This window comes from Leucoraja erinacea, chromosome 7 (genome assembly GCF_028641065.1).
Source record: "Leucoraja erinacea ecotype New England chromosome 7, Leri_hhj_1, whole genome shotgun sequence".
NCBI lineage: Eukaryota > Metazoa > Chordata > Chondrichthyes > Rajiformes > Rajidae > Leucoraja > Leucoraja erinaceus.
Window position 1 is genome coordinate 46,466,093 of NC_073383.1, and position 21,603 is coordinate 46,487,695.

General features: G+C 41.8%; 1 protein-coding gene across 4 annotated transcripts in view; it reads right to left on the reverse strand.

Annotated features, from left to right (window-relative positions):
- raph1a (Ras association (RalGDS/AF-6) and pleckstrin homology domains 1a) overlaps window positions 1-21,603 on the reverse strand; it is a 187,405-nt gene that overhangs the window by 50,535 nt on the left and 115,267 nt on the right. For 2 of the 4 annotated variants that reach the window (XM_055638476.1, XM_055638474.1), the window contains one exon: window positions 8,717-8,791. The exons of the other annotated variants lie outside the window; for them this stretch is intronic. In XM_055638476.1, coding sequence (XP_055494451.1) covers window positions 8,717-8,791 — 75 coding nt within the window. The remainder of the gene's footprint in view (window positions 1-8,716; window positions 8,792-21,603) is intronic. 4 annotated transcript variants of the gene reach the window in all.

Sequence of the window (21,603 nt, forward strand, 5' to 3'; positions counted from 1 at the left end):
GCAGACCAATTGAATAACTACTTTGGTTCTGTCTTCACTAAGACATAAATAATCTGCCAGAAATAGCAGGGGACCGGGGGTCAAATGAGATGGAGGAACAGAGTGAAATCCAGGTTAGTCGGGAAGTGGTGCTAGGTAAATTGAATGGATTAAAGGCCGATAAATCCCCAGGGCCAGATAGGCTGCATCCCAGAGTACTTAAGGAAGTAGCCCCAAAAATAGTGGATGCATTAGTGATAATTTTTCAAAACTCTTTAGATTCTGGAGTAGTTCCTGAGTATTGGAGGGTAGCTAATGTAACCCCACTTTTTAAAAAGGGAGGGAGAGAGAAAACGGGGAATTACAGACCAGTTAGTCTAACATCGGTAGTGGGGAAAATGCTAGTCAGTTATTAAAGATGGGATAGCAGCACATTTGGAAAGTGGTGAAATCATTGGACAAAGTCAGCATGGATTTATGAAAGGTAAATCATGGCTGACGAATCTTATAGAATTTTTCGAGGATGTAACTAGTAGAGTGGATAAGGGAGAACCAGTGGATGTGTTATATCGGGACTTTCAGAAGGCTTTCGACAAGGTCCCACATAGGAGATTAGTATGCAAACATAAAGCACACGGTATTTGGGGTTCAGTATTGATGTGGATAGAGAACTGGATGGCAGACTGGAAGCAAAGAGTAGGAGTAAACGGGTCCTTTTCAGAATGGCAGGCAGTGACTAGTGGGGTACCGCAAGGCTCAGTGCTAGGACCCCAGCTATTTACAATATATATTGATTTGGTATGAGGGAATTGAATGCAACTGCTCCAAGTTTTTGGATGACACGAAGCTGGGGGGCAGTGTTAGCTGTGAGGAGGATGCTAGGAGGTTGCAAGGTGACTTGGATAGGTTGGGTGAGTGGGCAAATGCATGGCAGATGCAGTATAATGTGGATAAATGTAAGGTTATCCACTTTGGTGGCAAGAACAGGAAAGTAGACTATTATCTGAATGGTGGCCGATTAGCAAAAGGGGAGATGCAACGAGACCTGGGTGTCATGGTACACCAGTCATTGAAAGTAGGCATACAGGTGCAGCACAGTGAAGAAAGCGAATGGTATGTTAGCATTCATAGCAAAAGGATTTGCGTATAGGAGCAGGGAGGTTCTACTGCAGTTGTACAGGGCCTTGGTGAGACCACACCTGCAGTATTGTGTACAGTTTTGGTCTCCTAATCTGAGGAAAGACATTCTTGCCATAGAGGGAGTACAGAGAAGGTTCACCAGACTGATTCCTGGGATGGCAGGACTTTCATATGAAGAAAGACTGGATAGACTCGGCTTGTACTCGCTAGAATTTAGAAGATTGATTGGGGATCTTACAGAAACGTACAAAATTCTTAAGGGGTTGGACAGGCTAGATGCAGGAAGATTGTTCCCGATGTTGGGAAAGTCTAGAACAAGGGGTCACAGTTTAAAGATAAGGGGGAAGTCTTTTAGGGCCGAGATGAGAAAAACATTTTTCACACAGAGAGTGGTGAATCTGTGGAATTTTCTGCCACAGAAGGTAGTTGAGGCCAGTTCATTGGCTATATTTAAGAGGGAGTTAGATGTGACCCTTGTGGTTAAAGGGATCAGGGGGTATAGAGATAAGGCAGGTACAGGATACTGTGTTGGATGATCAGCCATGATCATATTGAATGGTGGTGCAAGCTCGAAGGGCCAAATGGCCTACTCCTGCACCTATTTTCTATGTTTCTATGTTTAAATATAATTTCAGACAATGGAGGTATAGTTTGGAATTTTTTAAATTAGTCCCAGCCAGGAGAATATAAATGACCAAATCCTGCTGTGCTAACAACAGAATCTATGGAAGTGACTGTTCCACTTTTCTCACCAAAACATTAACCTCTGTGTTAAAACCATGCCTTAATCCATGCCTTAATGCCTTGCTGGTTTACACCGAAGATAGACACAAACTGCTGGAGTAACATCAGCCGTCGCATACTCCTTCGACATTTTCGCCACCTCCAAATGGATCCCACCACTATTGTGCCATCTTCCCATTTCCACCCCTTTCTCCTTTCCGCAGAGATCGTTCGCTCCGCAACACACTGGTTCACTCATCTTTTCCCATCTAAACAACTTCCTCCCCAGGTATGTTCCCCTGCAAACGCAGGCGATGCATCACCTGTCCCTATACCTCCTCCATTGACTCCATGCCAGGGCCCTGACAGCCCTTTCAGGTGAGGCAGAGGTTGACTTGCACCTCCTGCAACCTCTACTGTACACATTGTTCTCGGTGTGGACTCTTATATATCAGAGAGGGCAGATTGGGTGATCGTTCAGTTGAACACCTACCATCAGTCCGCCTTGGCTTACATGGCCAAACATTTTAACTCCCCTTTCCATTCCCATACTGATTTTTCCATCCTGGGCCTCCTCCATTGTCAGCGAGGCCACCCTCAAATTAGAGGAACACCACCTCATATTTTGCTTGGGCAGCTTACAACCCAGCAGTATGAATATTGATTTCTGTCATTTCAAGTAACTCTTGCATTCCAGTTCTATCCGTCCCTCCCACCCTAGCCATCCTGCTAGTTTCACTGTTTGTATCCCTTTGTTATCATCTCTTCCTCAGTCAACAATGAACTGTGATGTGCTCCAAATTTCCTGGGTCATTGGTGCCGGCTCTGATTTGTTCTGTACCTTTTCATACCTATAGTTTCCCTCTCCCCTGACTCTGACTGAAGAAGGGTCTCGATCCGAATTGTCACCAATTCCTTTTCTCCAGAGATGCTGCCTGACCCGCTGATTTACTCCAACATTTTGTGTTTATTGTTAATCCATTTAGCCTAGTCATTTGAACAGCACGGTGATGCAGCGGTAGAGTTGCAGCCTTACAGTACGGGTGCTATCTGTACAGAGTTTGTACGTTCTCCTCATGACCGCACGTGTTTTCTCCGAGATCTTCAGCTTCCTCCCACACTCCAAAGGCATACAAGGTTTGTACGTTAATTGGTTTGGTAAAATTGTCGTGTGTGTGTGTGTGTGTGTGTGTGTGTGTGTGTGTGTGTGTGTGTGTGTGTGTGTGTGTGTGTGTGTGTGTGTGTGTGTGTGTGTGTGTGTGTGTGTGATAGTGTAAGCGTGCGGGGATCGCTGGTCGGCGCGGACTTGATGGGCCGAAGGGCTTGTTTCCTTGCCGTATCTCTAAACTAAACTAAATTTAACAAATGTTTGCTCCTCCACCCTTAAAAATGGGATGAAGGTAAGGAAATTAATACTGGCTCTGGAGGAGGGAAAAGTGACAATGCTTGCTCATTCAGAATGCTGAAGTAAAATCTGTAATATACACACAGATATTCTGGTGTTATTCTGGTGATCAAACGTCATCGATGCAGGGAATAAGAACATTAATGCCTCAGCCAGCTGGGCTATCACCAAACACTCTGGGGAGTCTTAATCAACTGCCCCTGGGTTAGAAATGGGGAAAATATTCCATTCTGGTGAATTCCTAATCTTATTAAGTCAGCAAAGTAACACTTCCTCACAATGAGGTGAAAGCAGAATGGTCCAGAGATTTCTCACAAATTTCTCTAGTAGACACTTAAGAGATGCACGGATTTTATGGAAGAACAGAAACAAAATGTTAAAATGCAATACTCTGATCTATAAAATCACTATTCCCACAATCTATGGTGTATTCTCACGCGCAGTAATACAAATTATGCAATTATATATGCAGTAAAATTCTTCCAATTCTAACTAAACTGACTATAATAGCTGTCTCAACAGAAGTCAACTTGTGCCAAGGACAACTGTTTCTAGCAATCGGATTTACTAATTGCTCTACAGCACAATTTCCAAAAGACAAATAAATAGTCCCTAGTTCATTTCATGCAGAGCTTTCAAATCAATTTTAATTGCTTTGGATATTATTCAGGAGCCAAAACATGGGTTCCAGGTCCACTGATGCTATTAAACATGAAAAAGTTTACGACAAACAGAGTCTACTTACCAAGCAAATTACCTTTGAGCAACAGATTCAAGTGAACATACAGAAGCTTAAGAATAGATTGCTGACTACCATCGATTGACTGCTTGTGATACAGACAAGCGACGGGAGCATAGGGAAGTGAGAGAATATTATTCCAAAGCACAGACATCAATATTTACTATTTAAATTGAGTGTTACATTATTTTAACCTGCTGTGAAGAAATTCCCCTGGGGAATCTTGTCTTTATTTGGTCCTACCAAATTTACTTAGATTTTTTTTAAATTGGCAAAATATTACAAGGAAAATGCAAGGAATAAAAAATAAAATATTTCTGATTTGGATTTTTTTTTAATCTATGTGGAGGTGGATACAGAATAATTGCTTTCAAAAGGTATTGGCATAGAAATCAGAGAATTAGTAGCAGAGCCATGGGAAACAGTGGGTGGACCAAAAGTAGAGAACTGCATAGGCTCCACATGCTGATTGGCCTCATTTTGTGCCAAATACATTTCTATACTTCTCTCTCTAAGCCAGCTTTGTTGTGGGTATCCACAGCCACTGATCATCCTCTGGTGCCTCACACATCTTGACATGTGCAAACTTTTTTTCAAATTTGGGCAATCCAATTTTTTATTGGCCTCAAGCTTCAAGAGTGTTTTATTGTCATATGTACCGAAATGGAACAATGAAACCATTACTTGCAGGACACAACAGTTTTGTAAATGCAGTACTCAATAGATAACGTAATATACATTTAATAAATAAATAAATAACATTGGGAATTGGGAAGAAGCTGCCCTGAAACCAAATTTTAGTTTTCAGACACCTATACCTTCTTCCCAATGGCAGGAATGAAATGAGAGCATGGCCAGGATGGTGTGGGCCTTTGATGATGCTGGCTGCCTATTTGAGACACCACCTCCTATAGATTGCTATGACGGTGGAGAGGTCAGTACCCATAAAGGACCGGGCAGTGTTCAACACTTTTTGTAATCTCCTTTGTTCCTGGGCGTTCATGTTGTCGAACCAGGCCGTGATGCAATCAGTCAATATGTTCTCTACCTGTAGAACTTCAAGAGAGTAATCATGAACATACTGAATTTTCACTATCTTCTAAGGAAGTCGAGGCTTTGATGGGCTTTCTTTATGATTGCATCAATATGCTGGGTCCAGGATGACCTTCAGAGATATGCACGCCTGGGAACTTGAAGTTGCTGACTCTCTCCATCACCCGTTGATGAGTGTGTACTGATTATGTTCTGTTGATGATAGAAAGATAGAAATAAGTGCTGGAGGCCATTCGGCCCATTGAGCCAGCAACGCCATTCAATATGATCATGGCTGATCATCCAGAATCAGTGCCCTGTTCCTGCTTTCTCCCCACATCCCTTGATTCCGTTATTAGTCTCTAGAGCTATATCTAATTCTCTCTTGAATTTGAAGAAGTCAAGGATGAAGTTGCAAAGAGATGCAGAGACTCAGTAACTTGAGCGTGATAACAAGTTTGGAGGGGATGTCCAAGTGGTCCAGTGCAGGGTGTGAAGAAAATAATAGATTCCCCATTGATCTCTTGTGGCAGTAGGCAAACTGTAGCAAATCCAGATTCTTGCTGAGGTAGAAGTTGGTATGCACCATAACCAACCTTTCAAAGCACTTCAACACCAGACATTAGTGCCACTAGTTGGTAGTCATTGAGGCACGTTAACTAGACATCGGTATTATTGATGCCCTTTTAAAGCAGGTAGGAACCTCAGACTCCAGTAATGCGACGTTGAAGACAATAACTTCAGCCAGACGGTCCACAGAGGTCTTGAGAATGCACCCAGGTACATCACCAGGTCTAGACGCTTTCCGAAGGTTTACCTCCCTGAAGGACATTGGCCTCGGTGACTGAGATTGCAATACCATTGGGGGATATACAGTGGCTTGCAAAAGTATTCATACCCCTTGAACCTTTCCACATTTTGTCACGTTACAACCACAAACGTAAATGTATTTTATTGGGATTTTATGTGATAGACCAACACAAAGTGGTGCATAATTGTGAAATGGAAGGAAAATGATACATGGTTTTCAAAATGTTTTACAAATAAAAGCCTGAAAAGGCACATCAGTGTTCTCCCTATCAAAGCATGTATAGAACACATTGAGCTCATAGAGAGTGATGGCTCGCTGTCATTGGAGCTGCTCTGTTTTCGGTAAGTCATGTAAGTCCTGCCACAGCTGCCGAATGTCCATCCCACCCTCTAGTTTAGAGCAAAAGTCCCTTTTAACATTTTTGATGGTCTTATCGAGATCGTATCTTGATAAGACCAGGGGCACCGTATGATTGGCAGCCTCGCCAACAGTATGTCTGTTTTTTGTTATTTTTTTGTGTTTTGAAAGTGTTTTAGTGTTCTCTGGTTTGTTTTATGTGGGGGAGAGGGAGTGGAGGGGAAGTGGGTCGGGGGAAACATTTTCTTTCCCCCAATCTCTTACCCTGCGGGAGATGCGATTGTTTTCCGCATCACATCTCCGGTCCCTCTGCGGCCTAACATCTTGGAGCTGGAGGCCTCCTCGGGACTGACTTTGAGCCCCACTGCGGTGAGTGGACTTACCATCTGAGCCAATCCCTTATCTGGGTCGCTCCAAAGCCTGCGGACTTTAACATCGAGAGCTCGCAGTCTCGGGATAGACCGTGGGTGTCGGGAACTCCAACGACGCAGAATCACTCGGCGCGGGAGAGCTGAGATTCCTCCCCCCCCCCCCCCCCCCCCCCCCCCCGATGCGGGAGTAATCGCCTCGACGAGGAGGCCTCGAACACCAGCGACTTTGTGAGCCAAGATCTTCCCATTAACGGAAGTCTCGAGGCCCCCGACCGTGGGAGAACAAAGAAGGGAAGAGATTAAACTTTTTTGCCGCCTTCCATCACAGTGAGGAATGTGGAGGAGTCACTGTGGTGGATGTTTATGTTAAAAAAAAAAAATGTATTTTGTGTGTTCTGTTGCTTTTTATTTGTACGTCTGACTTGGCAAATAAAATTCCTCGTATGTTGCAAAACATACTTGGCTAATAAAGTATTATTGTATTGTATTGTATCTGGACTTCATATATGAATCTGTGTCACCAGAATTGAATGCCTGAGATCTGATCCTCAGAAGATTGCGGACCTCCTGGTTCATCCAAGGCTTCTGGTTGCGTATTAGTTCAGGTCCGTTGCCGAGTCCTTGAACTCCAAGCAATCTACTGACTCCAAGCAATCCTGGAGTCGTTCATCTGACTCCTGTGACCAGCTCTGTGCAGTCCTCAGCGCTGGAGCAGTGGTCCTCATTTGCTGCATTTACGCAGAAAGATGGAGCACAACCAGGTGGTCTGATTTCCCAAAGTATGGGCATGAGATGGAGCGAAAGGCATCTTTGATGGTGGAACAGCAGTGGTCAAGAGTCTTTGATCCTCTGTTGCTGCAGGACACTTGCTGGTGGTAGTCTGGGAGATATTTCTGCCAGCTGGCTTTGTTGAAGTCCCCGGCTACTGTTAATTCATCAGAAATGTTCTCAGATGCATCAGTGAACTCAGTACATATATGGAAACAAACCAGAGCTCCTGGACCTGTCTGCCCTATTATAACATAACGCTTTTACCCAGGAAGCAATCAAGAAAGCCACATCAGCCATTTAAAAAGAAAACTATCTGATTCTGGAACATCGAGATCCGAGTTTAAGCTATTAATCTATGACTATTCATCAGTGCCACTGGATCTATTTCATGATTCTTGATTATCAATTATATCACTTGGAATACTATCAAATAAAAAATGGAATGGCGAGCAAACAATCACATAACTGAGTTTAAATTTAGATTGCTTCTAAATTTAATTGGGGACATCTTGCTGAGTTGTTCCAAAGGCAAAAAGTAAAAGAATAATTTCAGTTATCTGTAAATGTCAAGTCTTTGTTTACAACACTACACATGGATTCAGGCACTGGAGCCATTAGCACTGAAGGTTTTGATCCAACTTCATACAAAAAATTCCATGTTCCAATACTGGTAAAACAAGGAGACCACAAAGACGATCTATATCTTTACCACACTCAAGCATTCAAATTATAAAATACTCCAGCAGCTATAAGGATTGAGTGGGCCAACTGTATGTAACATTTGTTATTAAATTCCACAGAATGTCAATATTTAGCTCGGCTTTTTTAAAATGTAAATGATGCTGCAAAATGTTGGCCAGATATTGATTATTTTCATTGGCATAGTGGGTGTTGTCATTTCCTTGATATTATTATCCCCACATAATTTAACATAAATTGGCAGAATGACGAAACAAAGACTGAAGATATTACAAAGGTCAAGAGAAACTTCCTCACAGTGCACTGAAAAGTTACAAAGGGATTGCATGCAGGTACTCATGATGTTCTCATGCAGCTACCCAATTAAGTAGCAAGTTTCTAAAATGCACAAATACAAAAAGGAATTCAAGACAAAACCTGCTTCACATTCATCTTTGGGCAGAAAGGGTGGGTCACAAGCAGGAAGAGTTAACAAGTAAGCCAATTACTGGTGGAGACACAGCAACACAAATTGGGTATAACCAGTCTCAAGAGCTTGATCAATATATTGCAAGGGATTGAGTAAATGGGAAATCAAAATATATTTTGGTAGTTGTATATTAAGGAGGGCATGGGATGGCGACAATTCACAGGGTTATTCATTCTACCTACAGGGTTTCATCACATGCAGGTTGGAAGATACGCTTCACCTTGGTCAGCAAATGAGAAGGTTTCCCAGCTATGTTTCTCAAAATGATTGACGTTTCCCTGTCCAGATAGGAATGCTTGGTGCAGGAAATAAAGAAAGAGAAATAAATCAGTGCAGTGATAAATAAATGAAGTGTGCAAGCACAGAATAAAAAGAAATTTACTCATTACAGAAAAGTAATTCAGCTGCAATCTAATTGACAACAATGCCTTATAACATATTCATATATATTAATTTAACATCATGTGCACTCACCAGTTTACCAGAATATTATACATAGCACCTTTCAAATAACAATTCAAATTTAACCTTGTAGTAATTTAGGGAAGTACATCAGGGGCCATAGGCCTACTTTGGAAAAGTTGTGGGGAAAAAAAGCTGTAGTCCAGTTAACTGCAAGTGTTTCAATGGCTTTTTTTTCCTTCAATTTCCACTGCCCTTATTTATCAGGGACACACATTGGAACGAAAATTTGAGAATAGCGGTGGTTCATTTGGAGAAGGTCATTCTGTTGCAGTTTTCAAATATAAAATGTCTACATTAGCTGGGAGGCAAATCACCTTACTGATGTACCAATTTCAAAACAATAATGAAAATCATTCATTAGTTTAGCTCCTTAAATGCCTTGTGAAAAAATCCCAATATTAATTTTGGCTTACCCATAGGCGGAGTGCTACAAGCTGCTGAACACAGATAATCTAACTTGAAATTTAAAGTTCATGTGCAGCAAAAGAACTACTTTTAACCACTGGTATCTTTGTTACAGGGAAAGGATCAGGCTCATCACCAAAGGACTTTGGTGAAAACTGTAACGATATACAATACAATCTACAATAACATTTTTGTGATCTTAATAGGATGGATTCTTGAGAACTGTTCCCTGGGCCATTTGTAGCTCTGAATCACTGTTAGGTTCATGACTGGACCACACAAGAAGAAGCACGGATGATGGGGGGAGAAATTAATGCATTTTCAAACAAACATATTTATTCAAGAAAATTAAGAGTACATTTAATATGTAATAAACTTAGGATCTTGCTCCACATCACACAATTTTTCCCTAAATTCTCAATGCAGAGCGTCCTTTATGGTGTTTAGCTCTAATTTAAATTGGTTTGTGTCCCTTCAAGAAAGATAGAAATAGATCATTTACCCTGCTTATGAAATATAAAAGCACAATAAAATAGTTTAGTTTATTATTGTCACGTGTACCGAGATACAGTAGAGAGCTTGTTTTACGTGCTAGCCAGTCAAATCATACTGCACACGAGTAAAATCATACCAGTAAAAGACCAAAACCATTATAAGTAGTTCCTCTTCGAGGACAGTACGTTGAGTTGAAACGTTCCGGCGTCATCTTGCAACTTACAAGTCTCAAATCAGAATCCCTCTGGTTATCCTGCTCATGGGTTTGATTTGCTTTGGAGGGGGGGGGATACATTGACTGCATTACAGTTGAATAACTAACCATATTATTTATTTGAGCAATTCTAAGTAGATCTTCTGATAGGCCACAGTACAACTGATTAATAAAGCCAAAATCCTACTGTAAAAGGAAGATTTTTAAAATACATTACCTGCAGCTAGTCAAAGGTTGTAACATATGATTTTTTTAATGCTTTTTGTTTCAAAACATCTTTGAGCAACAGCTAACATGCAATAATAGTCAATTCAGAATTCGGTAACTGCGCATTGGCTCATAATCCAGTTGTTAAAAGTGATGATGAGCACAATATTCCTTGCAATTCTGATTAAACAATGGAGGCAGAGACTGTAAATTAGAATCTGTAAATCATTTCTTCATATGTTTTAGTGTTGAAAAGTAAGTCCAAAATTGGTACAGGCTACATTTTTCTACCCTTTCAAGAACTGCAAAGAGGAGAGATTATTGTCAGTACTTAACACTATAAACCAGTTAGAACTCAACACCTATTCCAAAAGTGACATAGAAAATTGATAAACGCTTAATCCTGTATATTTTAGAGTCTGAGCTGTATAGCACAGAAACAGGTCATTAGCTCACCACGAAGTAAACCTGATGATTATCTCTGATTCCGCCATCTCCTGCAACTAGTTCTAGATATCAACTATTGCAAAAACTTTTTCCCTCGTTTCCTTTAAAAAGTCCTTTGTTTCACCTTAAATGTATGTTCACTTAGTTTTGAAACTGTTTCCCTGGAGAAAAAAAAATCTATCCTATCTATGCCTCTTATAATTTTATATACCTCTAACAGGTCACCCCTCAGCCTCCTTCACTCCACAGAATACAAGCCAAGCCTATATATTCCTTCCTCATAATTGTAGTATTCCTGCTGAACCTCTTCCCTCTCTCCAACCATCCACATCTTTCTTACAGTCTGGAGACCAGAAATGTACACAATACTCCGTGTGCTCTAACCTGTGTTTTATACAGGTGACACTTCAACTTCTATATACTGTGTCCTAAACAGTGAAGGCACACATTCCATATGCCTTTTCATCATCCTATCTCTGTTGCCATTTTCAGGAACTATGGACTTGAATGGCCTGATCCGTCCATTCCTAAGCATGCCAACATTTCTTAGCATCCTAGTCAGTAGTACATACCACAAACAACAAAAATCTCAATACTGATCCCTAAAGTGATCATAGACTTTCAATCGGAAAAACACCCTACCACCACTACCCTGTCATCTACCACCAAGTCAATTTTGGATCTATTTAACCAATGTGCCTTGGATTCCATGTGCATTAAATGTCTGGCTCAACCTGTAATGCAGGACCACATCAAATGCTTTTTTTAAAGTCCATATTGACAACGTTGACTACCCTGCCTTCATCCATCTTCTTAGTTATCTCATGAAAGAACACAATCAAATCTGAGGTATAGGACTTGTGCACATAAACGAACGAGTACATACAAATCAATCTTTTTGGATTTTCCCCAATCATTTCCCTACCACTGACAAAAGCTCACTGGCCTGTAATTACCTTATTTAACCATGCGTCTCTTAAATAAATCAAAAACAATTGGTTTGAACTATAGGACTGCACAGTACAGAAGATTTGACACTTTTCAATTTTAGAATATCAAAATTAAGTCTTTCAGTGCTCAGAAAGGAAACATGTTCTAGTTCAATCATGTAATGCCAAAAAAGACATTCAAGTCAATGAACTGTGTAATGAACATTCAAGTCAATGAACTCAGCAAAATGTTCCCCTGTAATAAGAGGCATGACACTGGAGTGTATACCATTGGACCAATCATCCAAACAAGATATATTTTAATCTCTCAACAAACTTGGGATTGGAATTCATAAGTAAATTCAGTAACATTGGCTACCAAGCTATAAATACTCAAGTATCTATTGCATCTGGTGTTCCCGAGTGGCAATTTACCGCATCTGTGGTCTCCTGTACATTGGGGAGACCAAACGTGGACTCTAGTTGGTTTCAGTTTATTTATTTATTTTTTTGTTCAGTTTGTTATTTTACTAGGGCTGACACACTACGTAAGCCTGAACCTTTAGTGTTTGATGGTGACCTCGCCGAGCTTTGGCGCATCTTCGAAGAGGACTTCACCGTGCATACCCGTGCAACGCATCATGCCGCAGCGCCTGACATTCGTGCCTCCATCCTCCCCAATGTGGCTGGTACAGAAACCACTCGACGTGCTAGCAAAATCCACTACGCCCCAGCTCAGGTAGACGCTGCAGGTGTTTAAATAGTCCTGGCAGAATCTATAGATGACCCCGTCTGCCTGCTGAACAAGTTGACAGCTATGTGAGCTACGCACTAATCTCGTAATGGAGCGCCACAGATTCTTTTTGCGCAGCAAGGTGAGCCTGTTGAAGCCTATATCACTTCTTTAAAGCACATCGCCAGCAGATGCGAGTTTGAAAATCTATGTGCCAGTCTTATACGTGACAAACTGGTTTATGGTATTCTCAATGACAAGGTGCGTGATGAACTTTCACGTGATGCAGATCTCACTCTGGAAAGGGCTGAGAATCGCTGTGGTGTTGCAGAGATAACAGACTCTCATACTAAATCTCTGGGGCCAGGTCCCCACTCTGCCTATGATGTAAATGTTGCCGGTACGTTTTATCAGGCCCAGCGCCAGCCTTCACAAATGCCTGGTAGATCCGATGTCGGATTCATTAGTAATCGTGTGAACTGTGGAGGTTCACATGCTGGCATTCATGAACAATGCCCGGCCTATGGAAAAGTTTGCTATCACTGTAAACTCAGAAACCATGTCGTCCGCTGCGGCTGCCGCTCGTGTCGGAACAGAGTAGAGAAAATGCAATCAGTGCACCTGCTACAGCAAGTCAGCTTACAGCCAGAGCCTTCCCATGCAACTCCATCAACCTCTCTGACTAACGAGGACATGCTGCCTGTTTTCGAGAGACGGAGTATACATGAATTAATAAGTTTATTGGCCAAGTATTCACATACAAGGAATTTGCCCTGGTGCTCTGCCCGCCAAGTGACATGACATACAGTGGCAGTTAAGAATGATACATAAACATTAATATAATAAAACATTATTGATTAAGCATGTTAAATGAAATACCAGAGCAAAAGAAGGCTACAGATTTTTGGTTATTGAGTAAAGCTACTACTCGTGGAAAAAAGCTGTTTTTATGTCTGACTGTGGCAGCTTTGACAGTCCAGAGTCACCTTCCAGAGGGAAGTGATTCAAAGAGTTTGTGGCCAGGGTGAGAGGGGTCAGAGATGATTTTACCCGATCGCTTCCTGGCCCTTGCAGTGTACAGTTTGTCAATGGGGGGAAGGCTGTAGCCACCAACCTTCTCAGCTGATCGGACGCTGCAGCCTCCGGGTATCGTGCTTGGTGGCCGAGCCAAACCAGGCCATGATGGAGAAGGTGAGGACAGACTCTACGATGGCCGTATAGAATTGGACCATCATTGCCTGTGGTAGTTTGTGCTTCCTCAGCTGCCGCAGGAAGTACATCCTCTGTTGTGCCTTTTTGACTGTGGAGTCGAGGGTAGCCCCCCACTTAAGATCCTTGGAGATGATGGTTCCCAGGAACTTAAAAGACTCCACAGATGTGGCTGTGGTGTTGTTGATGATGAGTGGGGTGAGGGGAGGGGGAGCTCTCCAAAAGTCTACAATCAATGCCACTGTCCACAGATCTATTGGACCGATATGCAAACTGCGGAGTGAAAATTTTCAGCTTGGCCAGCACACGCCTTTCAACGGTCTTCATGACTACAGAGGTCTTTAAGACAAGTAATCCTTGCCTTTTTGGGTACAGGGACAATAGTGAAGATTTGACGCTGGCTGGGACAGTACATGTTTGCAGGGACTGGTTAAAAATGTCTGTGAGGGCTGGTGCCAGTTGTTCGGCACAGAGCTTGAGAGTAGAGGGGGAAATATTGTCCGGTCCTGGAGATTTCCAGCTTTTCTGTCTTCTGACCATACATTCCTTGTCGGACCTGTCTCATAAACGCCAAGATCTCATGGTTACTCTCCTCATTAATGGGACGAGTGTTAGTGATAGGGGCGACACTGGAGCTCGTTGCAACGTTCTGTCCTTATCTGAGCTCAACAGGATTCGGAAAACTGAGGTCATCAATCAGACCGCCGCCACTTTACTTCCATTTGGAGGGGGTGCAGTGCTCCCTGTTGGAAGAGTCGAGTCACAGTGCCATCTGACGTCACGTTCTATAATCTGAGCTTCTTTATTGTCCGAGAAAAAGTGACTTCTCTGCTAGGTCTGTAACGACCTAGGGTTGATCACCTTCGGTACGGCATTTCATCAACTGTCTGCTGCAGGTAGCTTTATTCATCAGATCCGGGCACAATACGTAAATCTTTTTGACGACAAGCTGGGCAAGCTTCCCATCAAGTACACAACAACGACCGACCCGGAGGTCCTACCAGTTGTTCATCCTGCACACCGGATTCCACATGCTTTGTGGGATCGCATACAAAATGAACTCAACAGAATGGAGACTCTGTGTGTGATTACCCCTGTCGTTGACCCATCGGATTAGGTCTCAACCATGGTAGTAGCAATAAAAAATAATTAACTCCTAATATTGTGTGTTCACCAGTGACAACCTCAAACCCGATCCATTAAAGACTATTGCAATTAACGAGTTACCAGCACCCACAGACGTGCTCAGCCTGCAGAGATTCCATGGCATGGTAAACTACTTGGGGAAATTCATTCCAAATTTCAGTGAACTATCGGCACCACTGCACCAGCCAACCTACAAAGACACTGTTTGGTCCTGGCATGAACAGCAGCAGAGGGTGTTTGACAATCTTAAACAACAAATGCCTTGTGCCCCACCCTCACCTACTTTGATGTTAGGCCACCTGTCACACTGACTTGTGACGCCTCGCAGTACAGTTTAGGAGCAGGTTTCCTCCAAAATAACAGGCCTGTTGCCTATGCTTCTCGCACCATGACCGACACTGAACAACGCTACGCTCAGATTGAAAATGAGCTGCGTGGTCGTTTTCGCTTGCAGTAAGTTTAATGACTTTACCTTCTGAAATACGGTCACGGTTGAAACTGACCATCAACCCCTAATCAGCATTCTGAACAAACCGATACACGTTTCTCCAGGACGCCTCCAACGTAGTTGCTACAGCTACAGAAGTATGACATTGTTCTAACCTATAAACGTGGTAAGGACATGCACCTGCGAGAAATCATCCACGACTGAAGGCAGCTTCCTTGTCATGACGGTCTCCTATGTTCCTTCGTCCTGTTTGGTGAACCTGGAAGCCCAAACTGCTGCTGACGATACCTTACGATCGCTCTCCTCCATCATTAAGCACGGGCGGCCAGACAAGCATAACAGATTACCACTCCCAATCCGGCCCTTCTTTGCACTTAGGCTATATAAAAATGTTAATCTATTCTTAAGAAATGGATAGATGTTTAGATCTAGTAATTGGATTTTGTAATTAGCTACAATTAGCTAACTAGCTAATTATATGCTTTAATATCAAGTCATCTAAGTAAGATTGTTTCGTATTTGTTTCAGAATGCTTCAATCTATAATTTCTCTCAGTTCTCTTAAATTTTAAATGTTCTCGATCACAGCTTTTGTGTTAAGTCAATGAAAAAGCAATAGGGAATGAGATGTCAATTTCCGAATATGAAAATGGCCATAACTTTTTTAATACTGAAGATATGAAAGTGAATTAGGTGTCAAATTAAACTTCGTTTTATGCTTTATCTGATGGGATAAATTAAAGACTTGATTTTTTAAATCTCAAAATTTTGTAACATTGCTACATGACTTACCAAGCTAACAGATAAAATGGGCATCGAGTTCATTAGGAAAGGATGGATAGGCTAATGTTGTACGTGCTGGAGTTTAGAACAAGAGGTAATGCAGAATATTGATGAATCTTGACAGGGTTGATTTGGAACTCAGGAGCCTTTCGAATATTCATCCTCGGCTTTCTCCGTTCTGAATTTGGAGGATTACATAGAGATGGGGTTAAAGCTGAGTCTCACGTTGCGAGTTGACACAAGAGGTACCCCGAGTGAAAGACTCGTGGTTGTGTACGAGATTGCAAGTGTATGATCAAGAGTTTACCCGAGTTTCCGCGGGTATGACAAGTTTGCCGTTTACTTGTCATTTCTGCGATGTTCCAAATTCGTCTCCCGAGTTACTCTTGAGCCACACCTGACTCCTGAAGAGTGTTTCTGATCTGTTGGACAGGTGTTGGGGTTTTTTCTTTATTATAGAGAGAACTCTTGTGTCATCACCTGTGGAAGTCTTCCTTAGCCTGCCAATCCCTTTTCGATAAGTAAGCTCACCAGTGCTCTCTTTTTTCTTGATGATATTCCAAACAGTTGATTTTGGTAAGCCTATGGTTTGGCTAATGTCTCTAACAGTTTTATTATTGTTTCTCGTTCTCATAATGGATTATTTGACTTTCATTGGCACAACTTTGGTCCTCAGCTTCTGCGGTCTCATTTTCCATTGTATGCCTTTTCAATGTGGTGGTCTCACACCTTTTTGTTGACAACCCTGCTACAGTACTTGGTGAGACCACACTGGAGTGATGCCCACCTGACCTTTACATCCTTCCATCACATCCACTATCCTGAGTGTATGATGTTTCTCAAAGTCTTCCTTGTCAATCACAAGCAGAGATTCAACCATTGGGGCCTGAAGACTTGGGATTTCCTCCATAAACCCCTTACTTCAGATGCTCCAAAGACCCACCTTTTCATCGCTGCCTTCATAACAGTCAGCTTTTTGCCTGTTATGTTCTTATTTTTTGCAGCACGATTAATGTTTTATAAATGCAAATTAATGTTGTTTAAGTAAACTGTATATGTGGACATGACAAGGCTGTTTGCCTTTAACAATATCAATTTCGAAGAACAATCCAGGCCCTCAGGCAGGGCACAGAGTCAGTAGTATCCCAGGTTATCAATATCCATTGTAGTTATCGGAGAAGTACCAAAAATGTCTATTTTTAAATAAATGCTAAATCAAAAAACTAATTTAAATGTCTCATAATAATTCAGCCACAGAATTAATTAGAGGGTCTCTCTAATGAGAAAGGAATTATGGCATCTTTTAAAAATTGGCGTCATGATTGCTAACTGTTGCTAAGCAGCAGATGGTAGTTTTCATCACTTAATTGAACTGAATTGTCCGGGGGGGGGGGGGGGGAGAAAACGATTTCTGCTAAACCTAGCTTTCAGAAAAGGCCTTGGGATTTGCTCCAAAATGCATCTTTAAATCTCAAAGTGTTTAAATTGAAGGATATGCAGTTCCAGCTGAGACGCTGAATGAAATCAATGCTTGCTCTGCAATGTTTATATAAATAGCAATTCAAAATCTAAGGTGGTTTGAATTGGTTTTTCCATTTCTTCATATTGTAAAGCAACAAGGAGTTCTTTTGGTACAATACCACTGCTTCCTAACACAGTAATCAGGAAAAGTTGCGCAGTCAGCAGCAGCTGCAACGTCAAAAATCTAACTTCAACTGAACTGTACATGCGTCAGAGGACACTGCAAAGGGGTCGGAGCTGAGAAACACAACAAAATGCAGGCAATTAGAGATTAGTGCTGTATCTCTGAAATTGCACCAATGGCAGCATATAAGGGACAACGACCAATAAATCTGTAAAGATACTTTAAATCTGACCAATATCAATGGGAAACCCACAGTACGAAGATGTTCACATAACCCTTTATTAGAAACCCAGATGATTACATCTTAGGTGTGCACGTGAGGAAATATTATACAAATAGAACCGCTTGGATAGTGACTTTTATATAAGCTAGGTAATTTGCAAAAGAAAAGCTTAAAGTTTTCCTGAACCGAAATAAAGTGCAAACAGACACATACACACAGGCAAAGATGAGTCAAGGCATGGAGGCCTGAACCAGAACCTGCTTAGCTTAGGTTATTGTTTGGGGCAATTATAACACTGGAGGAAATTGTATTTGATATGGCTTTGTGTTGAAGATTCGGAAGCTGAATAAGGGGCCTCTTCTTAGGCCATCTGCTCTGTCTCTATGGTACATTTTTGAGCGCTGAATGTGACATAAAGGTGAAGAGTTATGGCTTGTTTTGCTAGGTTTGAGAGAATTCAAGGCTGAGAGATGATAGACTGCAGTTAGCCTTGGCTGTGTACAATTATAACGTGTGATAAGGAATAAGATGCAAGTGAAAGAATAGTTGCTTTGAGAAATAATTAGATTGAGGGAGTAGTTTATAGAAGGTTGAAGCAGATGGAATTCTGACGTAATGGTCTGAGATGTAGTCTCTTGTGTTCTGCCTGGTACATGAGATTGGAAATCCTACTTCCCGATAACAGGAAAGGCACCAAACTCATATTAAGTAAATTGACAGATTTACGACCCATGTATCTTTGGATGGGAGATGGAAATGTGTGTTTTGAACTTAGAAACTGTAATTCAGCAAACATATAATTAATGTTTTAAAGACATAGGTAATGGTATTTCAAAATGTGTAAAATTATAGTAACACCAATTATGAAATGTATTGGCTTAATAGAAAGGTACACTTTAGACTTATAGAAATTGTTTAGATTTATAGAAATATATTTTCTCTTGGTATAGACAGTGTGTATGCCTTGTGTGATCATTGTGTTATATACGTATCTTGTATTTTGAGGAATGGTCTTTCATAAGAGCCTACTGGGGTTTTGCTGTGTTGAAATAAAATAATTCTAAAACAGTTATAAAGCACAGGCAAACAAAGGCTGTAATGAGGCCAGGGAAGGGGGATCATGTGACTGATGTTGTAAATCACCAGAAGGACTCAGATGATTGGTTACTAGCTTGTCATACCCTCTGTATCTAAAATGTCTAATACCTATATAAATGCCATGAGTTTGTATCAAAGTTACTCCTCTCTGGACCCGCCCCAGAGCATCAGCTCTGTGTTGGAAGGTTCAAGAGACTAGTCTCAGCTGAATAAAGAATTGATTTTAACAGCAACAAGTGTTTGAGTCAAGTTGACTTTAGATTGAAAGAACTCAGTTTAACATTTGGTGTCAGAAGTGGGATTCAGATGGATAACCGACAACTCAAGGAACGAAAATAAGAGTCAAACTGCGCACTGATCAGACCAGAGGAATTGGCCAAGCAGGAGTGAGTAGTTAAACACCACTCTGTTTTCCTCTTCTCCGTATTCTCTGCGTAGTCGACCCTTCGTTCTTGTGTTGAACGGGATCCTGACAGAATCAAGTCAATCTAACAAACCTTGTTGAGTGGTAAGATAGACTTTTAAACATACTGGTCCATTGGGAATGGAAAGACTCTGCCATTTGGAATGGAGAGACTTGGTCATTGGGAATGATCGATGGTAAATGATGGCTGAACTGGATCCTGTCAGCTAAACACTGACAAAGCTAAATTCCTCTTGGTAATTTGGAATGGCAAGAGGGTTGAACTGGATCCTTCTTCTTGTCATTTAGAATGGCAAGAGGGGGGTTAAAGATTTGGAAACAGGGTCGGCTAAACACTGACAATGCAAAATTAATCTTGAATCATTTGGAATGGTGGGAAACAATTGAATTCAGATCCAGCGATGTCACAGTTGTTAAATAAGAAATAGTAAAATGTTAACGTCATTATTATATTGTTGTAAGAATAAAGCATAAGAATATTAATACTGTGTATGGAATAAGTGGGTGTGAATATTCTAGTGTGATAAATTTAATAAGTGGAGGTATTGAAATGAGAGTGTGCACACTAGAGGAATAAGCAACAGGAGAGAGAGAGAGAGATAAGACTGAAAACAAGCAGGCTGGAAATTCTGGAAGATAAGAAAGGACTGTGCAGTTCAAATGGTTGGCCTTCAATTAGCAGTGGGAGACGAAGGGGAGGTATAGGAAAATAATTGGAATTTGTTCCCTATCAGCCCCCGGGTCACAGTCCGAGCTCTAGTCAGTGGTGACAGGAATTTACCCAAGTTTACCCAGGGCAGAGTCAGGAACCGACAGTGCATCCACCTCAGGTGTCTGACCCAAGAAGAAGGAGAAGCCCCAGTTTAGTAGCAAGGCATACTAGGTCCCAGTGTAGAGAAGGTGCTGAAATAGACGGAATAAGAAAGCATCCTCCAGGTGCCAATATCCTGTCAGAACAGTCCCTAACCCCAGAGCCCTAATGCCTCCTCCACCCAATCAACAAGACAACGACGAAACAGCCATGAATAATGTGTGGCTGCTGTGGAAACCACATGAGATGATGGCAATTTTGTTGGGAGTGCCTAAGAAACGGAATCCACAAGCTTTCATTGAATTTTTAAGAACAACGATATCTGTATATCACGCTGATTCCCGAGATTTATTGGTACTAGTTCAGCAAGTCTTAACAGCGATTGAGTATACCAGATTCTTGGTTCATTTAACCTAGAACAACCATGCAGCCCTAGCGGTGGCGCACCCAGGGGCAGGTAACAATGAGCATCGATTACAGCTTTTGCTGGCAGCCGTGAGCCTCACTCTCCAGCAGCCAATCGATATATCAAAGGGAGATATGAAACCAGGGGAAGGAGACGCTACAGAAGATTTTCTGGGAAGGTTTAAAAAACCCATCTATGGCAACCAGTCAGGTGACACTCAGTATCAGCAAGGAAATGACTGGCCACGGTTTTGTGCTATGGTTATGAACTGTTTGCGTTCCAGCGTTGCAATGGGTATTTAAACCAATAATATGGACTGGTCAGAGTCTTCATCGGCCCGCATGTCAAGAGCTGTGAGAGCCTTTTGGAAAGACTGTCCTATTGGAGACAGTGAAGCCCAGGTAAAGGTAAAAACGAATATGTGATGAGAGAAACGAGAGAATTTCCACCAGTGACTGTCCCTGACTGAATGGACTAACATATCTGGATGTTACCCTGTTTACGGATGGCAGCTCATTCATTGTTGAAAAGGGAGAATGGTTGTCAGGCTATGTGATTGTTAATCAGGAGGGAACGACCATTGAAGCAGCATCTTTTGAGGCTCCCTTCTAGGCCCAGCTAGCCGAACTATTTGCGTTGACTAGAGCCTGCACCCTGGCCGAAGAACTATCTACAAATATTTACACGGACTGCCAATATGCTTTTGGAGTGGTTCCTGATATAGACAATTATGGAAGAATCGGGGGTTTCTAACCTCTTCAGGGACAGTGATATCTCACAAAAATTGGTTTCTAATTTGCTACAGGCCATTCAGTTACACAGTCAGCATGCTGTTATCAAAGTTAGAGCCCATAGTATAGGCCAAGCCCCAGAGACATAGGAAATTGCCTTGCCAACGAGTTAGCTAAGAAAGCTTCTAGGAGTTACCACATTGTTGGGTCCCACACGATGAGGCAGTTTAAAAATTCTACTAGGAATAAGTCTCCCTCGAAAAAAGGAATGCCAACCATCCAAGAAGTA